This window comes from Phacochoerus africanus, chromosome 2, assembly GCF_016906955.1.
Source record: "Phacochoerus africanus isolate WHEZ1 chromosome 2, ROS_Pafr_v1, whole genome shotgun sequence".
Taxonomy (NCBI): Eukaryota; Metazoa; Chordata; class Mammalia; order Artiodactyla; family Suidae; genus Phacochoerus; species Phacochoerus africanus.
The window spans coordinates 193,604,252-193,624,270 of NC_062545.1; the positions used below are offsets into that span (position 1 = coordinate 193,604,252).

The window sequence follows — 20,019 nt, forward strand, 5'->3', positions numbered from 1 at the left end:
CAGGTGTTCAGACGGGGGGACATATACTAGAGGGAGGGCCACATGGAGGTAAGAAAATGGGATGGAGGATGCATGCAAAGGTTTTTGACCTGCACTGAGTAGTGGTTCCATTAGCTACCTGATGTTAGATGAGAGAGGGAAAGGGTTTTCTGGGAAGGAGATGAGAATCAGGAACTTGATTTGGCCATGTTAGATCCAGATGCCTATTAAAACATTTTAGTAAAAAATCATTAAACTTTTGGTGATCAGTCACTACTTCACTGATTCTGGGCTCAGTGTGCAGGAACAGAGGGATGGTCCCCAAGGAATGGGGTGCCCAGTCCTGCACTGCCTGTGATCAGGGCAACTCTGGACTCTCCTGGATGCCCCCTGCCCAAGGCAGCTTGCTCTACACTTGTGCATTCATTCATATGAATTCAATACATATTTATTGAGTGCCGTGCTGCTGTTTTCCATTTGTCTCTCAAAGTACATGTTTACGGTATGACCTAAATGGACAACATGTTCTTTTCTGGTGTTCCATTTAGTGTTCTAACTTTTGAAGAAACATAAAGCCAGCTGAGTGAAGCGATCTGTCTGTAAAATACAATTACTAAGGCCTGTGAATCTGGGCTCCTGTAATCTTGGGCTGGTGGGAGGACATGTGAACCCTTTTATCACATGTCCCTGCTCTTCAAGCCACCACCTCCACCTCCTCCCAGATGTTGTCTTGCCTATGATCAAAACCCTGCTCAGAATCCTGAGGGGGTGCCCCAAACTCCTTTGTGTGAACTTCCCAGCCTGGCCTCACTCCCTTTTCAGTCCTTCCCCTCAGCATTCCCAGCTGGATCCATGCCTGGCTCAGGAGGGCTATTTACAGAGCATGCCAGCCTTGCAGCAGTGGTTCCATGGCTCCTCACCTGCCCAGGGTCCTCTCACTCTGTCATTGGTGCGCAGGCCCAGCTCAGCAGCTGCAGCCCCAGGCCTTCCTTCCCTGGTTCGCTGCCTGAGTGACTGCCTCACTCTGCTATGTTCCTAAAGTGCTTGTCCATTGAGGAACAGAAACCCACACCCAGCTAGGACACACCACTGGTCTGTGCCTGGGAAGCCCAGGTGTGGAGAAGGTGGGGGGCTGGGTCTCCATGGCCAACCAGGCTCGTATGGTAGAAGCTGGGTCACTGTGATCCTGGAGGCCCTGAGTGTGTCTGACTCCCCTTTGTGTCACTGCCCCACTCCCCCAGCATCTGTGCAGGGTGGTAAAGGGGCTCCTTCCCGCTGCCTTGGAACTTCCCTAAAGGCCCCCAGCTGAGGATCACAGAGGCATTGCCTGGAATCTGTTAGGAATGCAGACATTAAGGCCTCACTCACTGAATCAGAGCCTGTATTTTTTTTTTCTTTTAGGGCCACACTTGTGGCATATGGAAATTCCTGGGCTAAGGGTCAAATTGGAGCTGCAGCTGCCTGCCTACGCCACAGCTTGCAGCTTGTGGCAATACCAGATGCTTAACCCACTGGGGCCAGAGATTGAACTTGCATCCTTGTGGATACTAGTTGGTTTCTTAACCTGATGAACCACAACAGGAACTCTAGAGCCTACAATTTAACAAAGGTCCTGGGGATTCATGTAGACAGGATAACGGCTGGGTAAAGAGAAGGGCTGGTCACATCTAGGCAGGACTTAAAAGATGGCAAAATGAATCCAACAACTGCCATCCCATCCAGGGGAGGGGAGGGAAGAGATTTGAAATTTGAAAATGTGTCTTATGCCAATCAGGTTCACAGTTGCAGGAAATAGAAACCACTCTGGCTATTTTAGGTAGAAGAGGATTTGTTACTGGAAATTCAGTGTTTACAACACCATTGGAAGGGCCCAGAACATCCTTGCAGACCCTCTAGGGAGATGCTGCTTCTGCCCCATCAGAAAGGCAGGGCTTCATGAGTGATTGTGGGCAATCTTAGACCACCACCTCTCCTTGACGCAAGGATGGGGATGCTGTCATGGCCACTGCCACAACTGTCTCTCAACACTGACAAAACTGCTGGGGGAAAAAATCCCCCACTAAAGCAGTGGGAGGGCATGGTTTCTGCCTCTCTTCTTTTTTCCAAATCTTGTGCAAGCACAACTACCTAGTGGGACCCTATATGCCATGGCCACTTTCCCCTACTTTGAAGCCAAGCAATGGAGAGAAGAGCTTTCGAGTTTGGGGCACCTCTCAGAGGGGAGAGTGGTGTCTCAAGCCCTGGCTGGGAACATACTGAGTGGCAGAAAATCTGTGTGCTCCATGCCACCTCTAACAGAATTCTTTGGAGCGAAGCACGGATGGTATCTCACAGAGGCGGGCATATACATGAAGATGGGGAAGGAGAGGCCTGAGGTGGGAGGCTGGCAGAGCTGGGGTGGGGTGGGGCAGCAGATTGTAGGCCATGCTGCTGGCATTTGATGAGGCAAGGAAGAGTGGGGCATCCCTGGGTTCCTGTGGCTCAGTGGGTTCTATGGAGGGAGCTGGGCTTGTGCCAACACTGCCAGAGCCCCACTCACCTAATGGATATAGGAGGCTGGGTGGTGGGCCACAGGGCCTAGAGCTGAGATGGGTGGGGAAGGGTCAGCCAGAGTACACAGGCTTGTTGCTAATGAGGTTGTTTGGGTTCTCCAGGGAGCAGACTCAGTTCTGTGTGTGCGATGCTTATGAGGGGTGGCCCAGGAGCAGCCCTATGGAAAGGAGGCCAGGAGGCAGGTTTGGGCAGAGAGGTGAGCTGTGCCCCACAGCCTAAACCAACCCCAGATGTCTGTCAGAGCTGGCAGCCCTTCTGCCCAGGCCTGCCACTGGAAGGGTGCCAGCTTTCTGCAATTAACTCCAGGGCCATCTCTGTGTCCACCCCAGGAAGGCCCTGGGCAGAGGTCTCTGTGTGAGTGGTGGGGCAGGAACTGGTCCCAAAGACCTCACACGGCCCACAGAAAGCCAGCCTGTCATACGGTTGTTGCATCGGGGAAGCACTGGAGCCCATGTGGTGACCCAGTTTCCACCTCCATCTGAGCGCTGTGTGCTCTGATTACAGCAGTGTGAGGGCCCTAAATGACTGCAAAGTACTTTTCAATCAGACAGAAAATAGGTGAGAAATGCATTTGTGTTAATGCCCCAATTATGCCAGTCCCAACTGGACAAAAATGTGCTTTGCCTGCTCCCAGAGGCATGTCATCAAGGTCCCGACCATCCTCCCCAAAGGCAGCTTGCTCTCTGCTCGCACAGCTCAGGAGCTGGAGGGGGGGCCTTGCCACAGCTGAGGGCTGTCTGTCCCTTCAGAGCCCCAGATGCAAGGCCCAGGAGGGGGCTCCACTGGTCCCTCAGAGGCAGGGCATACACGAGGCAGCCTCAGGGCTTCTCGGCCCCTTCCACCTAGAGAGCAGTTCTGCCTCCTAAACCTCTCCTGAATGGGCCCTGCTTGGTGGTCCTGACTGACCTCCTCCATCAGACTCTCATCTCATCTCTAGGGAGAGCCTGTTCCTGCCTCTACCAGCTTCTGGTGGCTCCATGCGGCCCCTGACCTGTGGCTGCATCCTCGTCACTGCAGACACTGTCACAATACCTTCTCCTCCTCCTCTTCTGTGCAGCTGGCTCTCCTGCTGCCTCTGTTTCTTAAGGGTACATGTGATCTCATTTAGGGCCCACCCAGATGATCCACAATAATCTCCCCGTTTTTAGATCCTTAATCACATATGCAAAGACTCTGTTTCCATATAGGGTGACACGTAGGATCTGATATCTCAGGGGCTGTTGTCCAGTCTGCTACAGCCTCCCTACCTCACTTTATGTGCTAAACTCTTGCAGTTCACTGTACAGACTGTGTCATTTCTGCACTTGGCCCTTTGTCCACACCATTCCCCCTGCGGAAACTCCATTGCCCCTCACCCCCCATATTTGTCTTCTAATGCTCACTCTTCTTTTGAGCTCAGGTGTCATCTCCTCTAGGAAGTGTTCCTTGCTATGTCTTCTCATCCCCACTACTATCAGGCACATACACACACACGCACCCCTATTCTAGGTAGCAGCCAGTGGGATTACAGTAGACTTATTCTGAATTTATCTCCCCTGCCAGTCTCGGAGCTGCTGAGGGCAGCTGAGGTTCTAGACATCTTTTATCAGTACAGATTATCAAGGAAGGAGGGATGGAAGAGACGCTTGAAGGACAGGCTGTTGAATCATTTGGCTTTTAAATTTAATTTTTGGCTACAGATTTATAACAATCTGGCTTAATCTACAGTTGAGTGGATTTAAGGGAGTAGGGTGGTTGGCTTCTACAGAGCATTTTCTGATTAAAATCATAGAAAAGAAGGCTTTGAGGATAATAATGGCAGCAAGATATGCTTGCATCTGCATCTACCACTGTCCTCAGCCTGGACCCCATAGACTGGAGCCCGAGAGAGCAGTGTGGGAAGAGCACCAGCTGTGTACCAGCAAGCACATAACCGTCTGGGCCAATGCCCCTAACAGCCCTGTTTTAGCATCAGACTGATGTCAAGCCTGGATTCCAGCCCAAGGGGGTGTCTCAAAGCCCCAGCCCTCCTGACTGCAAGTAGGTTGGGAGGAACAGGCAGTGGGAGCCCTGGGGAGAGCACATAGGGAGAAGACCCAATGACATGTCCATTTCATGGCCCTGAAGCTGTCCCCCAGTGTGGGGTGAGTGTGTCCCAACTGGGCTTCCCTCTCAGCTGAGAATGAACTCTGGGCTCCCCAAGCTGCAGCCCATTTGACTGCCTCTTGGTCCATTTGGGGAAGGGGAGTGTGGCTGGACAGCCTGCTGATTCTATGTTCAAGCTGGGTTGAGACCACAGATGTCCTGCCAACCAGGGCCCCTGTGACACCACCCTGCCCCTCAGGTGACACTGCCTTTCAGTTCAAGGGGATTACGCAAATCCTAGGTGGTTAAGCTGCCACAGGGCACTATGGAGACGGGGCACTTGCTGTCTCCCCCTCCTTCCTGCCAAGCAATAATGACACCGAGGCCAACTATTTTGGCTGGATTTGTTAGGCTGAATTGTAGGGCATGTGCACAATTTAATGTGAACCTGGGCAGGCAGAGGGGAGAAACTGGATTGATTACCCTACAAATTTCAGAGCCAAGTCAGAAGTCCTTCCTCAGATAATGTCTAGCTGCAGAGTGGGAGGTGTTACAGGTCTGTGTGTGTGAAATGTCTATTTAAAAAATGTTATCTGCACACTTCAGATCATTTACATGGTGCTTGATTCTACAGCTTCTACACATTTCTTATAAACCAGTTCTTTATTTCTATTTTTATTTTATTTGAATTGGTTCATTACTTAATCTGAATAAGCAACAACACAGTTCATGAATTAATGTGAGTAAACGATAAGTTTCTTGACTTAAACCTCAGTGACTCTAGTTTCATTGTTTTAGACGCCTACATACCTAACTTCATCATCTGTAAACGAGCCTGACTACAGCCTTCTACACACCCACCTCCTTTTCTCTATCACATCTCACATGACCACAGGTTTTTTGCCTCCTTCCTTTCCCCCCAATCCTTTGGTAAGCTTTTATCCCATCTGCCTTCCTATCCTGTCTAAGACCATGACCTACCATGCCAACTAAGCCATTTCCAGTAACCTGATGATCTCCCACCCCTTTAACCTGGGGCCATACTGCTTTGCCAGTTCCCAACCCTAAAGACACCTGGTGATCCCTTGATGGGATGAACTGATGGGATCCTCCTTCCGCTCAAACACCAGGAACATTCATGCCTCATTTGGAACTTCCTTCTAATTCAGCCACATGCCTGTCCAGCTTCCTTGGACTGTAAGCTCCAGGATAGGAATGACAGTGCTCTGTCTGCCCCCGCCCCCCAACCCTGGGGGCCCAGCCTGTGTCTGTGTAACAAGCCATGTTTGTTCACTTTGGCTGAATGGAGAATTTCTTCTTTGGCTGTCCACTCCCTCACTTTTGGCTGATAATATTCAAATTTAAAAAAGTAATGTGTCTCCAGAGTAGAAAAAAATGTCTAGAGAGAAAGAATAAAGGAGCTTAGGGGAAGGCATAGATGCATTTTTTTCTTAGGGCTGCACATGGAAGTTCCCAGGCTGCTGGGGGTCGAATCGGAGCTGTAGCTGCTGGCCTACACCACAATCACAGCAATGCCAGATGTGAGCCTCACCTGTGACCTACACCACAGTTCACGGATCCTTAACCCACTGAGTGAGGCCAGGGATTGAACTGGCAACCTCATGGATACTAGTCAGGCTTGTCACTGCTGAGCCACAACAGGAACCCCTTGCGTTTTTTTTTTTTTTTTTTAATGGACATGTCAGAGCCAGAGTGCAGGCACAGATGATTGGAAAATGTTTTCTCCTACAGTGCCGAGTTATATTCTGCCAGCATCCAGGTATTCTAGTGTCAAACAGGCTTATTTTGGTGGTTACAGTACTGCTCAGTGTCAGGTGATGACCTTGGTTGAAAGAGAGGAACACATTACATCTATGCTGAAAGAAGAAATTACATTTGCCTTTTTGCCAGCAAAGGAGAGGAGAAGGGAGAGGCTTCCCCGATTTAGCCAGTCCTGCACTCCCAGCTTTGAGCTGCAGATGCACTCATAGCAAGAACCCAAGGCCCTGCTGCCAGGAAACAAGGAAGTGTGTCACACAAGCTGATGCCAACACTCCGCTTGTGCAAATACTCAGGATCCAATGCCAGACTCTGCCTCTTCTCTGACTGGGGCAAGTGCAGGCACACAGCCCACCTGTGTCTTAGGACTGAGAGGCCGGCTGTGGAAAAGAGCAGCCAGGAATTCTGGGTCACTGATAACTGCCTGGAGTGGTTGTGAGCTGCCTTAGCTCCCCCGGAGGAGAGGTCGGTGTCTGAGGCCAAGACCTGCTGATTAGGAGGTGATCCAGTCTAAGAGAGCACAGTTCACTGGCCTCTGGAGCCCAGACCCAGCAGGACACAGAGGCTCCCAGCCATAAAGCCGCATGCGTTCTGCCTGGGGCGCCACCCCAGCTGGCTCCGGGCAGTGGTGCCAGGAATCTATTTCTGGCCCTGAGACCACTGACCCTTTAGAGTCCCCGGTGTCCTGTCTACTTGGAGGCACTCTCAGGCAGTATCTTCCTTTTCAAAGCCCTCTTGGGAATAAAATAACATTTTCTAAAACTACATTGCAAGGAAGATTTCACTTCTGGAATGATAGAAACCAGCTATATGCTTCCTTTCCTCCACAAGATCTGTCCCACAGCCTGGAAGGCTGGCCCTCCCAAGATGGCCTCACCCGGCTCCCCAGCTTCTTGTCACATTTAGCAGCCTGTGGTCCTGTGACCACAGATCCTGCCAGGTTCTGAGACTGTCCTTCCCCTGCTCCTGCCAGCCCCGGAGAGCTTCAGCATCTGTCCACATCTCTAAAGGGACTTCTTTAAGCTTTTTGGGTTTTTTTTTTTGCTTTTCAGGGCCACACCCACAGCATATGTAAGTTCCCAGGCTAGGGGTTGAACTGGAGCTGCAGCTGCTGGCCTACACCACAGCCACAGCAATGTGGGACTTGAGCTCCGTCTATGACCTACACCATAGGTCACAGCAACGCTGGATCCTTAACCTGCTGGGCGAGGCCAGGGATCAAACCCACATCCTCATGGATACTAGACAGGTTCGTTACTGCTGACCACAATGGGAATTCCCCAAGCTTCTCTTCTAAACCTTTTGAACCTCTGATGGATTGTCTACTTGCTCCATGCCCTCTGTCCAGCCGAACCATGATACATCACAGAGCACTTCTCAAGAGCTCCGTGTTTTTTACATACCGAGTTTACATGTAGTTTTATGGTGAAATAGTGTAACTTCTTCTGGCAGTGGCTTCAACACAAGCGGTCTCCGGTTGGGTTTTCTGAGTCTCTGATCACAAGTTAACCTTCACAGGTCCTGCTAAGTAAGGATGGAAGAGAAGGTGGTAGGGAGACATTTCCCCTCCAAATTCCTGTCCAGGTCACGGCCTCTCCCCCTTGTCTGGGCTATGTAACAGCTGCTTTCCTCCTTAGGAGGGTACTTGTGGACTGACCATGTGCAGTTCAGGCAAATTGCAGTGCTTGGGCGGCTATGCCCACACAGATCCCTGTGGTCAGCAGGCCCTTCCTGCCAACTTGGCTCATCTGCTGGTGATGCTCTCATCCTTGGTCCTCTCCATATGAGGAGAAGAGGTCTCTCTTGCCAGGTCCTTAGAGCCCCCATTTGTGGCTTCTGTGTGGCATCCAGTGACCCCAGAGCTCTTACTAATGAGCAGTCAGCGCTGCCTGGGGGCCTGACTGAGCCTGCTCATGTCAGCACCACCCGGACTCACTTTCCTGCACTTAATCTCTTGCCCATCCCTCCATCCACCCTAACTTCTAGAGACCTTTGTTCTATACTCGTCCCCCCACCTCTTTTAGGGTCCCACAGTCTTGGTGCTGGAAATGCCCACGGAGTGTATACAGATGCCCCAGTGGTGGAGACCGCTGGGGCATCTGTATACACTAGAGACCCAACTGGGACAACCCTCTGGTACTGTCAGGGCTGACTTCAAACATGCCTGCTGGTACTGTCAGGGCTGACTTCAAACATGCCTGCTAAAGGGGGTGAAACCTACATCAGGGGGTGAAACCTACATCAGAACACTCCCGAGGCAGCAGGCAGAGCTCTCAATTACAGCTAAGTAAGGAACGCTGCTGATGAGCTCTGGAAACTTTGGTTAAGGGGCTAAAAAGGAAATATCTGAAACCACAGAGGAAGGTACCTGGGAAGCAGCAGCTCACATCTATACCTTAATCCTGCCATTTAGGATCTCGTCACAAGTCACAGTCTCGTTTTTAGGAGGAAGTGGGGCTTACTAGTTGCAACTCTGGAAGGTAAAAACCCACAAATTACTACAGACGGTAGAGATTTTTATTTTCTCTAAGCAGAGGGAGCAGTTATGGCCCTTGCAGCCCCTTCATGTCCAAGAAGGGTGTGGCCTCACTTCTGGGCACGTGGCTCTCCCTCCAGTGGAAGGAGCAAGCAAAGGCCACCTGGAAGGAGGTAGAGCTCCCCCTACTGCCTGAAGGGTCTCCGACAAGCCCTCCCTGGAGAGAGCTCTGACAGCATGCTTTCTACGAAGTACAGCTGGAGGGGGACTGAAGGTCAGGTTCAGGTGCAGGCTTCCTGAATCATAGCCTCCGAGCCTTCCTGGGGCGGCATCCGTTGTGTGGGATGGGGGTGTTGTCTGTGATTGAGATCACTTCCAGGCCTCCCATGGTCAGGCCCTTGATGGCAGACTGGAAGAAGCAGAAGGAACAGCAGGATGGTACTGTCCCAGAACCAACGCCCTGCGAGTCCGGACAGGGCTGGGACAGGGAGGGGGTGGGTGGGGAGGAGAGTGGGAGGCATACTGGCTCTGATGGCCACAATGAACTCACAGAGCTCTCCTAGCCAACCCCTCACCATGCCCCCAATCTGCCCACGTCTCAGTCACATCTGCCACATCCCCCTGAGCTTTACAGTCTAAGAACAAAGACTACCTGAAAATCTCAACACACCTAAGCATTACACCTTTGCAGTTCCTCTGCCTGGAATGTACCCCCCAACCCCATACACACACCTGGCTGGTCCCTTGTCATTCTTGAAAAAGTAATAGCAATGTCACCTCTTGGAGACACTTTCTTGATCATACCCAATGGGCTCCCAGCACCCTGGGCACAAGTGTTAGCACTGCATTCACCAGTCTGTACTGAGGTACCCATCTGTGACAGTCCTCACGGACCAGCTTTCTATTCCCAGTGCCTGGAGCACTGCAGGTACTTAGTGAGTGTCTGACTAATGGAAACTTAAGTGATCAGGGCTTGCTTTGAGAAGCTTAGCAGATGAGAAAAAAAGGCAGGGAAATCCACACCAGGGTCCACTGTCCTTCTGCTCTCACCCTCCATTTCCCTTAACTAACTCAGGAAGCAAGCACACATGCTGGGCTGTGAAGGAACGGGGTCACTTACCAAGCGCCCTGGCCCCAGGCCTTTCACCACAACTCGGACGTGGGTCACACCTTTCCCTGTAGCTTTCTGGAGAGGAGCAGCAAGTGGTCAGTGCTCCTGAGAGAGAACTGCAACATCCAAACCCTGGCTACTGCCACCTGGAGCCACAGAGTTATGAGCTCCAGGGAGCAAGCACCCGCACATGTCAACAGGCAGAAGACGGGGGAGGAAGCAAGGATGGACGGCTGTGGTTCAGGACAGACCCCAGCAGAGCATAGAGCTAGTCAAGTCATACATTTACAGTCAGTTATGACTGCTTTCACCCAGCAAAGCACTGCCACCTAGTGGAGGCCTCTAAATATCACTCAGATTTTCCTCAGGTGGGTAAATGCAGAATTTCAGACCATTAAGGTGCCCCAGACTTGAGGTTATTGCCTCAACATCTTCTTAAAAAGTGTTATTTTATTTTAAATTGTTGATTATAGCTAATGTTCCTTTCTTATTAATAAAGGCAGTTTACTTTAGAAAGTCTGGAAAACACACAGAAGTCACTGTTAACAATGACATATTTCTTTTAAGTGCTATAGCCTGTCCATCATGGCTATGGAGCATGTTTTGATGATGTTTAATAGACAGCAATCAGGGAGTTCCCATTGTGGCTCAGTGGTTAATGAATCCAACTAGGAACCATAAGGTTACGGGTTTGATCCCTGGCCTTGCTCAGTGGGTTAAGGATCTGGCATTGCTGTGAGCTGTGGTGTAGGTCACAGATGCGGCTCAGATCCCTCATTGCTGTGTCTCTGGCGTAGGCCGGAGGCTACAGCCCCGATTCGACCCCTAGCCTGGGAACCTCCATATGCCACGGGAGCGGCCCAAGAAAATGGCAAAAAGACAAAAAGACAAAAAAAAAAAAGACAGCAATCAGTATTTCTGGGGATTGCACTTTGTTAGAAGGTCAAGTTTCCCTTTAAGAGAAGCTCCTGGTTTAGCAGTGTGGACCTCTGGGAGGCCTGTGCTATAGCACACAGGGCACAGGCTTTGGTTCCAGATCAGGGGTGGGGGTGGGGGCAGTTTAGGGAACTGGACTGGCTGCACAGATCTCAGCAAGTTGCACACTCTGAATCCCAACTGACTTTTAAGAATGAGGGTAATATCAAGGTCTCAAGATAATGAATATGAAATGTCTGGGTATAGAGTAGATATCCAATAAATATACCAACTGCAGCACTGCCAATTTGCTTCTAGAAAGGTCTGCCACAGTTAAAGCTCAATTTGGTATTGCACGAGGGTCCTCACCATACCCCACACACTGACTACTACCACAAACCCCACCCCACTCCACCACACCCCCACCATCTTTAAGTCCAGGAGACTTTGGTGAGCCTTTAGCACCTGGCTCCTGCCTCTTTCAGAATGAAACACATGCTTCACTTCTACTGAAGCTGAGAAAAAGAGAAAAGAGAAGCCTTTTCACACAGATCTTTTCAAACCACCCCCAACATGAGGGTATCCTGTAAGAGTTGCTTCTGAATGGCTACCACAGGGACAGTTTTCTTCCTGGTGATCAGCCATGTAGAAGGCAGAGCCCAACTCAGAGAAGGCGGAAAGAACATGCACTTACCGCTGCAGCAGCTATGCCAGCCGTTTGTGCTGCAATGCCCGTGCCCTTCTTGGCATTCCGAAAGCCCTCTGTGCCACAGGAAGCGCGCACAAGGGGCTGGTGAGCGGCAGAGACCACCTGGATCTGTGTGCTGGGGAAGGAGTGGAGGCATACAGAGGCTGTTCAGGGGATTAAGAGAGGGCTAACCTACACCCAAACAAGCCCAAGTGAGAAGAAAAAGACTTAAGTGCTTTCATTTTGAGCTTATCGGGTAAGTGTTTTTTGAACTCCAATAGAAGGCATCAGGAAAGGTCAGAATCAACCCCTAAACCTCATAAAAAAACAAGTCATATAACCTAAAGAGAGCTGTTCTGGATGGAGTGTGTGTGTGTATGTGTGTGTGTCCGTGTTTGCATGCCCCCACCCCCCCATTCCTGTTGAAATTCTAACCCCTAATGTGATGGTATTTGGAGGTGGGGCTTTTGGGAGGTGACTGGGTTGTGAGGGAGGAGCCCTTATGAATGAGATTAGTGCCTTATACAAGAGAGCTCCCTCTCCTCTTCCACTGTGTGAGGACACATGGGAGCCAGCCACCTGCAACCTGGGGGAGCTCTCACTAAAACCTGACCATGCTGCCATGCTGATCTTTGACTACCAGCCTCCAAGAGATGTGAAAAATAAATGCCTGCTATTGTATCTCTAATAGCAGCCTAAACTGACTAACACAAGCTCCACAATCTGAGGGTGCTATGGCACCCAGAGGAGGAGTAGCATATTTTCTTCCTAGTGTCTTCTCCACAGGCAGTGTTTAAATTAGATTCAGTGTCTTTGCTGACATTTTCCCCCTAAGAAATTAGATTTTCACATTAGGTAATTTTTAATGACTTCATTGGTAAAATTTCAAATATACACAAAAGTGGATGAAATAGTATATGAACTCCCATCAACCATCATCCAGCTTCAACAATCATTAACTCAAACTCAATTTCCTTTCATCTGTAAACCCTGTTTCTACTCCCCTCTGCTAAGCAAATCTTAGACCCATCATTTCATCTGTAGATATTTGCAGTATATATATCTCTAAAAGATAAGGACTCCATTATCATACCTAAAAAGTTAGCGATATTACCATACTGAATTATTACTATTTTTTTTTGACTTTTGTCTTCTTAGGGCCACACCCATGGCATATGGAGGTTCCCAGGCTAGGGGTCAAATCAGAGCTGTTGCTGCTGGCCTACCCCAGAGCCAAAGCAATGCCAGATCTGACCTGTATCTGCAACCTACACCATAGTTCACGGCAATGCCAGATTCTTAACCCACTTAGTGAGGCTGGGGATCGAACCTGCAACCTCATGGTTCCTAGTCGGATTCATTTCTGCTGCGCCAAGACAGCAACTCCATACTGAACTATTTTTCATACTGAATAATTTTAACACTTAAGACACTATTCCATGATTAAACATTTTTTTTAAATAAGTGAAACTTTTTTTTCCTAACCATTCTTAACTTTATCAAGTTAAATCAAAATTAAGAGTAACTTCGGAGTTCCCGTCATGGCTCAGTGGTTAACGAATCCGACTAGGAATCATGAGGTTGCAGGTTCGGTCCCTGGCCTTGCTCAGTGGGTTAAGGATCTGGCGTTGCCGTGAGCTGTGGTGTAGGTTGCAAGTGCGGCTCAGATCCCGCGTTGCTGTGGCTCTGGCATAGGCCAGCAGCTACAGCTTTGATTCCACCCCTAGGCTGGGAACCTCCATATGCCATGGGAGTGGCCCAAGAAATGGCAAAAAGACAAAAAAAAAAAAAAAATTAAGAGTAACTTCAAAAAATCCTTAGACATGCTTTCCATGTCCCCCTTGATCACTGCCTTGTCTTCCAGTCTGAAGAGCTCCCTGAGAAGACCCAGCAGAGGGAGGTAGACAGCATTATGGTAGGACCTGCTGGAGCTGATGCTGGCTGGGGACCATTTGCTGTCAGCCTGGCCATGGCTGCCATTCCCCTATCAGAGCTGTTTGTCCCTGAGGCAACCTCAACAGAGATCTACAGAGTAGGCCACAGACACTTAAAAGTGAATGAACAAAGAGAGCTCATTTATGTCCTTATCAGCCTGAGAAGGGAGCTTATCAGTTGAAAGCCAAAATGCATGTGGCATCTTGCCTGTGCTCTACCCTCTATCCCTGACTACACACAATCACAATCTCTTGTATTGTTCTCTAAGTTGCTTCACAGACAACTGTTGACCAAGTACTGATCCCATCTATAAGTGGGGGCTGGCGGGTAAAGATGTCACTAACATCAGCAAGGCTTCCATTGCCAGCACAGCTGGGAACCCCTCTGGCATCTGTCTGAGAGCCACATAGAACACTAGTCTCCACACTCATTCAGCCCTACATAGGCACAGGTCCGTGCAGAGTGGTCCAAGGCAAGCACTTTTGAGTGATCCTGGTTCAGAGTCAATAAATCATATTTTCTTAAATAATCTCTTACTTACTAGTCACCCATCCCTAGTACTATCACTTACTACTAGTCACCCATCCCCAGTACTATCACTTGACAATACTTTAATACTTGACAACAATTTAGGGATCTTCTGGCCTAAAACACACTCTTTTCAACTCTTTTTTTTTTTTTTTGCTATTTCTTGGGCCGCTCCCGCGGCATATGGAGGTTCCCAGGCTAGGGGTCCAATCGGAGCTGTAGCCACTGGCCTACGCCAGAGCCACAGCAACGTGGGATCCGAGCTGCTTCTGCAACCTACACCGCAGCTCACGGCAACGCCGGATCGTTTAACCCACTGAGCAAGGCCAGGGACCGAACCCGCAACCTCATGGTGCCTAGTCGGATTCGTTAACCACTGCGCCACGACGGGAACTCCTCTTTTCAACTCTTGACCAGAGTCAGAAAATACAATTCCCAATGATGGCAAAGAAATCATATGATATACCCAACCTAGTTGTTACTTTCATGAGATCTGAATAAACTTTACAAAAAACAGTGGTGGTTTCCCAAACTGGGAGGGAGCCCAGGATCCCTGCACAGTAGCCGTAAGCAGAACTCAGCACCCCGACTTCCACCCCATGCCGGATGCTCAGGGCCAATCCTGATTTGCCAGCCCTACCAAAGGGGAAAGAAGCCACCCTAGGCCTGCCTCAGTGCTTACTTGTTGTAGGATGCTTTAATGTGTGCGATGGGGATCTCCTCAAATTTCTTTCCTGCCCACCTCAGAGAGCTCTCTTGTCCTGGAATTGGAGGGTAAATGCTGCAATTAGAAGAAACATTTTAGATAAAACTGTCCAGATTAAAAAAAAAAAAAATCACATGGTTTTAAAAAAAATCACAAACTCATACTAAAACCCAGCAGCCCTCCACCCCACCCTACTCCTGAGCTGCCCCCAGTCCTTCTGGTCTGCAGCCACCTCTGGGAACACTGCTTCAGCACCTGTCCCTTGAACTGTTGACTCCAGACACAGCAGTGACTCTGCCAGGAGGAAAGAGAATTTAGTCATCCAGACACCCCAGCTTCCCTTATCCCTACTAGTAAAACTGGATCAGTCCTCTATAAGCTATTCTTTCTGCAATTAAAAAAAAAAGTTAAACCTCTATTTCTTGTTTTTAAAACCACAAATATTTTGACCCTCTATTTTTAAAAAAAGACAAAATAATCTTAATAATACTTATATCATTATTATTAAAAAAAATATATAGTATCGCCTGGAATAGAGGTCAGCAAACTTTCTGCACTATAATGACTCCCTTGCATACACAGCCTCAATTCCCTGCCCCATCTTACCTCATTGTACACTAGGAAAACCCCCTGCCCTGCTTAAATCCATCTTCCAGCCAGCTGTCAGAAAAATACACAGTAGTGCTATTTTCTCTCCGTATCACACTTTCTTAACCTCAGCACTACTGACATTTTGGGCAGAATTCTTTGTTGTGGGGGGCTAGCCTACACATTGTGGGGTATTAAGCAGCATCCCTGGCCTCTACCCAATGAGATATTATTCCCCCAGTTGTGATAACCAAAAATGTCTTTAGATACTGCTAAATGTCCCTCTGGAGGCACAGTTGCCCCAGATTGCAAACCACTGTTTTATTTTAATGATTTCTAACATCAGGTGGGCACTCAGCACTGCCTGGCAATCACACAGCACATCCTCAGTTCAATTCTCCTCGCCCTGTCTTGGATGACTATTTTATTCCTTCTTTTGTTCCTTTAGTCCTTCAGCTCCTTCCCGCTTCCTCACTGCCAGCTGATGACCTTCACAGAGAAATAGAAGCAATCAGAATTTCTTTCAGCTTCCACCACCAAACATCTGTGCCCACAATCTCTGCCATCTCTCTTGTTGTGATGCTCCACTTGTGTGTTAGCCTCTCAAGGACAGCACACTGGCATCCCCATTCTTTCCCCGCTCTCTTGTGTCATCCCTATCAATAACACATCCTGTCATTTTCCCAACCTAAAAACAAACAAAAACCTCTTGATCCCAAAGCCTCCTTGAGCTCTTGCCCAGTTCTCTATTCCCCCACAAAGTACTGACCATATCTGCTCTTTCTTCCTGTCTTGTATTCTCCTTGAACCCACTCTACTCAGACCTTAGCCCCCAGTACTTCATCAGAAATGCTCTAGTCAAGTTTCACTAACCAATTCACAATGTTAAATCCAAGGAGCAATTCTGTAATCAGTCTATGGACCAATCTTAACAGTGGCATTGTAGAGCTGATCTCTGTGCCCTTAAATCACATTAAAAAAAAAAAAGTCTCCAGATTTTACTACCTCTCTGCAGTTTCCTTCCTTCTCTTTTGCTGATTCTTCCTCATCTTCCAAATCTCTAAATGCCAGAGGTTCCAGGGTTCAGTCCTAGGAACTCTTCTTATCTTTATCTACACTTGCTTTCTTAATGATCTTCTATCTTATCGTTTTATTTTGTTTCTTGTTTTTGGCTTTTTGTCTTTGTAGGGCCGCACCCACAGCATATGGAGGTTCCCAAGGTAGGGGTCTAATTGGAGCTGTAGCTGACAGTCTGTGCCACATCCACAGCAGATCCTAGCCGCATCTGCCATCTACACCACAGCTCACAGCAATGCCGGATCCTCAACCCACTGAGCAAGGCCAGGGATCGAACCCTCAACCTCATGATTCCTAGTTGAATTCGTTTCCACTGTGTCACGATGGGAACTCCCTGTAATATATGGTTTTAAATATCATCTATGTGATTAGTCCTCCAGTGTATACTTCTAGCCCAGATCTGTCCTCTGAGCTTCATTTCTAACCAAATTCTGTATCTCCACTTGGATGTTAATTAAGCACCTCAAACTAGACCTCAAATCCAAGTTCCTGCAGTCTTCCCCAACCTAATGATAACTCTCTCTTTCCAGTTGTTTAGGCCCAAAATTTTATATTATTATTAATATTTTTTTTTTGCTTTTTAGGGCTTGAACCCAGGGCATATGGAAGTTCCCAAGCTAGGGGTTGAATCGGAGCTCGAGCTGCCGGCCTACACCAGAGCCACAGCCACAGCAATGCCGGATCTGAGCCGGGTCTTCGACCTATGCCACAGCTCACAGCAATGCTGGATCCTTAACCCACTGAGCGAGGCCAGGGATCGAACCTGCATCCTCGTGGATACTACTTGGGTTCATTAACCACTGAGCCACAACGGGAACTCCAAGGCCAAAAATTTTAGTGTTCTTTTGGTCCTCTTTTTTTTTTTTTTGTCTTTTTAGGGCCACGTCCGTGGCATATGGAGGTTCCCAGGCTAGGGATCTAATCGGAGCTGTAGCTACCCACCTATGCCAGAGCCACAGCAATGCTGGATCTGAGCCACATCTGTGACCTACCCTACAGCTCATGGCAACAACAAATCCTTAACCCACTGAGCAAGGCCAGGGATCGAACCTGCAACCTCATGGTTCCTAGTTGGATTCGTTAACCACTCAGCCACAACAGGAACTCCTTGGTCCTCTTCTTTTCTTACATCTTACATTAACAAACCCTGTTGGTTCCACTTTCTAACTGTATCAATCTGACCATTTATACTGCCTCCACAGTTGTCACTCTGGTCCAAGCCACCATCATTTCTCACCTAGATTATTTCAATAGTCTTCAACTGCTTAGGAGGCTTCTCCCAGCTTCTGCCCTTGTGTCCCTACAGTTCATTATCAACATGACAGCCAAAGAGACCGGTTAAAATGTAAGCATGATCATGTCAACCCTCTAATAAGAATTCTCTATTGGCCCCCCCATTTCACTCAGAGTTAAATCCTCATGATGGCCCACAAGGCCAAGAGGATGCAGCCTTGAGTGCCTGTTGCAACCCTCACCCTCTTGCCCCACTTTCTATTCTTACTCTTTACCCTACCCTGGCCTTGCTACTGCTCTCAAACTAGACACACTCCTACAATCTGCCATACTTGTTTTACTTGTTTTCTATTTACTGCCCCCATCCACTTGAAGTTCTCTGGTGTCGCAAGACATGTTTCCTTGAAAACTCCATCTTGTCCTTCTTTACTTTATCCCATCTTCTTGTCTTACTTTATCCCATCTTCCTGCTTTGAAAAACAGTCACAGTACTGGTAAATGACCTAAGCTTAAGAACAAAGACCTAAAGGCATAAGTGACTTATGTGCCTAGAGGTCAGAGTAAGAGCTTAACCTTTTACCACCTAAGTGGCTTTTTAAATAGTAAAAGAACTTATATAATAGTAAACAAACCCTGTATCATCCATCCATAGCCACTCCTCACTTGATCTCATCTAAAGAGCACAATAAAAGCAGTGTGGTTTCTTGAGGCAGGGCTCTTGGTCCCTGAGACCTTGAGTCCCCGGCTCCCACCTTTACTTAAGATAAATGTCTCTGTGTCTTGTTTTATGTTAACTATTTTTCCTTAAGTTCCACAGCACCCATTCTTCAGCCCCATCCTGCTGAGCTGGCCCCGGCACTCTGGAGGCAGAGATTTTTGTGTTTGGTCACCAATGTGTCGCCAACTCCTTGAACAGTGCTTGACACTGCTGAGTGACTACAACAGAATCTTGGCTTAAGTACTTTAGGCAGCTCCCACTACTTACAGTGGGGAGTCAGCAACAGATAAGACCCCGAACATTCTGATTCCTTCTCACCCTGCTGGCCTCATCTGCCATCACACACGTGAATACACTACATTCTTTTCATGCTGCATGTCTTACACAGGCTGTTAGCTTTGCCTAAAATGACCTTTCATCTTTTCCAGTTGAACTCCCATTCAATTCAGTTCTTAGCTTCACAGTATCTTCCTAGCACTCTTGCCTGATTCCCTTAGGAGTCAGAACTCGTTCTTTCATACTTCAAAGCAACCACTTCTTACCTCCAGTATACCACTGATCAGATCCTGGTAAAAACATTTGCATGTCTTCTCTTCCTGGCAAACTGTGATCTACTTGTGGGGAGAAATGATTGTCTGCATTTGTATCCCCAGCACCCAGCACAGTGCCCAGCACCAAGCAGGTTCTTAGTAAATGTTTGCTAAGTGCATGTGAAGTACAACTAGCACACAGAGGCAGTGGCACTGGTGGAAAGCAGGATGCCAGTTGCTGGGGCTGAGCACAAAAAGCACCCTGGATCTTACATCAACTCTAAAAAGCGCACAATAACCTATAACCTAGTGCAGCCACTCCTCACAACCTCCCTAGACATTATTTCCACCTTTAGACGAAAAAGGTGAGGTTCGGAGATAAATCTGCAAAAGGTCCCACAGCTGGCAAGCGTCAAAGAATTGGGAAGTCGCCAGTTCTCTGACTCTGGAGGGTGGTGCCAGTCTCCCGAGGGCTGGACACAAGTGGCCCTCACCTGAAGCTGCTGTGGCTCGGAGTCCGAGCCTCCTCCTTGTCCTCAATGTCCTGCTTGGCCGCCGCGTCTTGCAAATGCGGGGCGCTCGTGCGGATGGTGGAGGCCGGCAGTCCAGCCACGACCCTGAGGAGAAGTAAAGCTCGGTGAGATACAGGCCGAACTGCCACTGGAGACCAGGTGGCCCTGGGGACACCAGCAGCAGCACACTCCTGAGGGTGACCGTGGGCTGGGAAAAAGTAATCGTCCTTACCTGGTCTTCGGTGGCCATGCCCATGACCGCAAGAGCCGAGAACCCGCGTTTCTTACAACCTGCATGACTTGAGTTGATCCCCGTCAGCTTCCGTCCACGGCGACCAGCACCACGGCGGCGCTGGAGCGGCGGCAGCACCACGGACGCTTGTGGGGGAAGGTGCAGAGGAAAAGTTACCTGACTCCTCCTCTTGAGGAATATTAAAGATTTCTAGTCTCATTTAAATGCTCTATAGTAACTATCGTTGCAACAGCCAACTGGGAAGCACTCCTCCTTTTCCTAATTTTCTAACAGGAGTTCTTTGCCCACCCCTTCATATTGTAATGGTTCGTTCTAGTAGGTTTGGGACCGACCTCTGCCCGTCCTGTCGCTCCCGCGCTGCCTTGTGGGATTGG

General features: G+C 48.8%; 1 protein-coding gene across 1 annotated transcript; it reads right to left on the reverse strand.

Moving 5' to 3' along the window:
- Positions 1-8,870: 8,870 nt before the first annotated feature.
- On the reverse strand, positions 8,871-20,002 carry MRPS11 (mitochondrial ribosomal protein S11). The gene is made up of 6 exons (XM_047767503.1): positions 19,625-20,002; positions 19,375-19,497; positions 14,711-14,809; positions 11,572-11,701; positions 9,972-10,037; positions 8,871-9,260 (listed from the first exon to the last, which is right to left on the reverse strand). Exons 1-6 carry the CDS (start codon positions 19,687-19,689, stop codon positions 9,153-9,155), a joined length of 591 nt encoding a protein of 196 aa, XP_047623459.1. The 5' UTR covers positions 19,690-20,002; the 3' UTR covers positions 8,871-9,152.
- Positions 20,003-20,019: the final 17 nt, after the last annotated feature.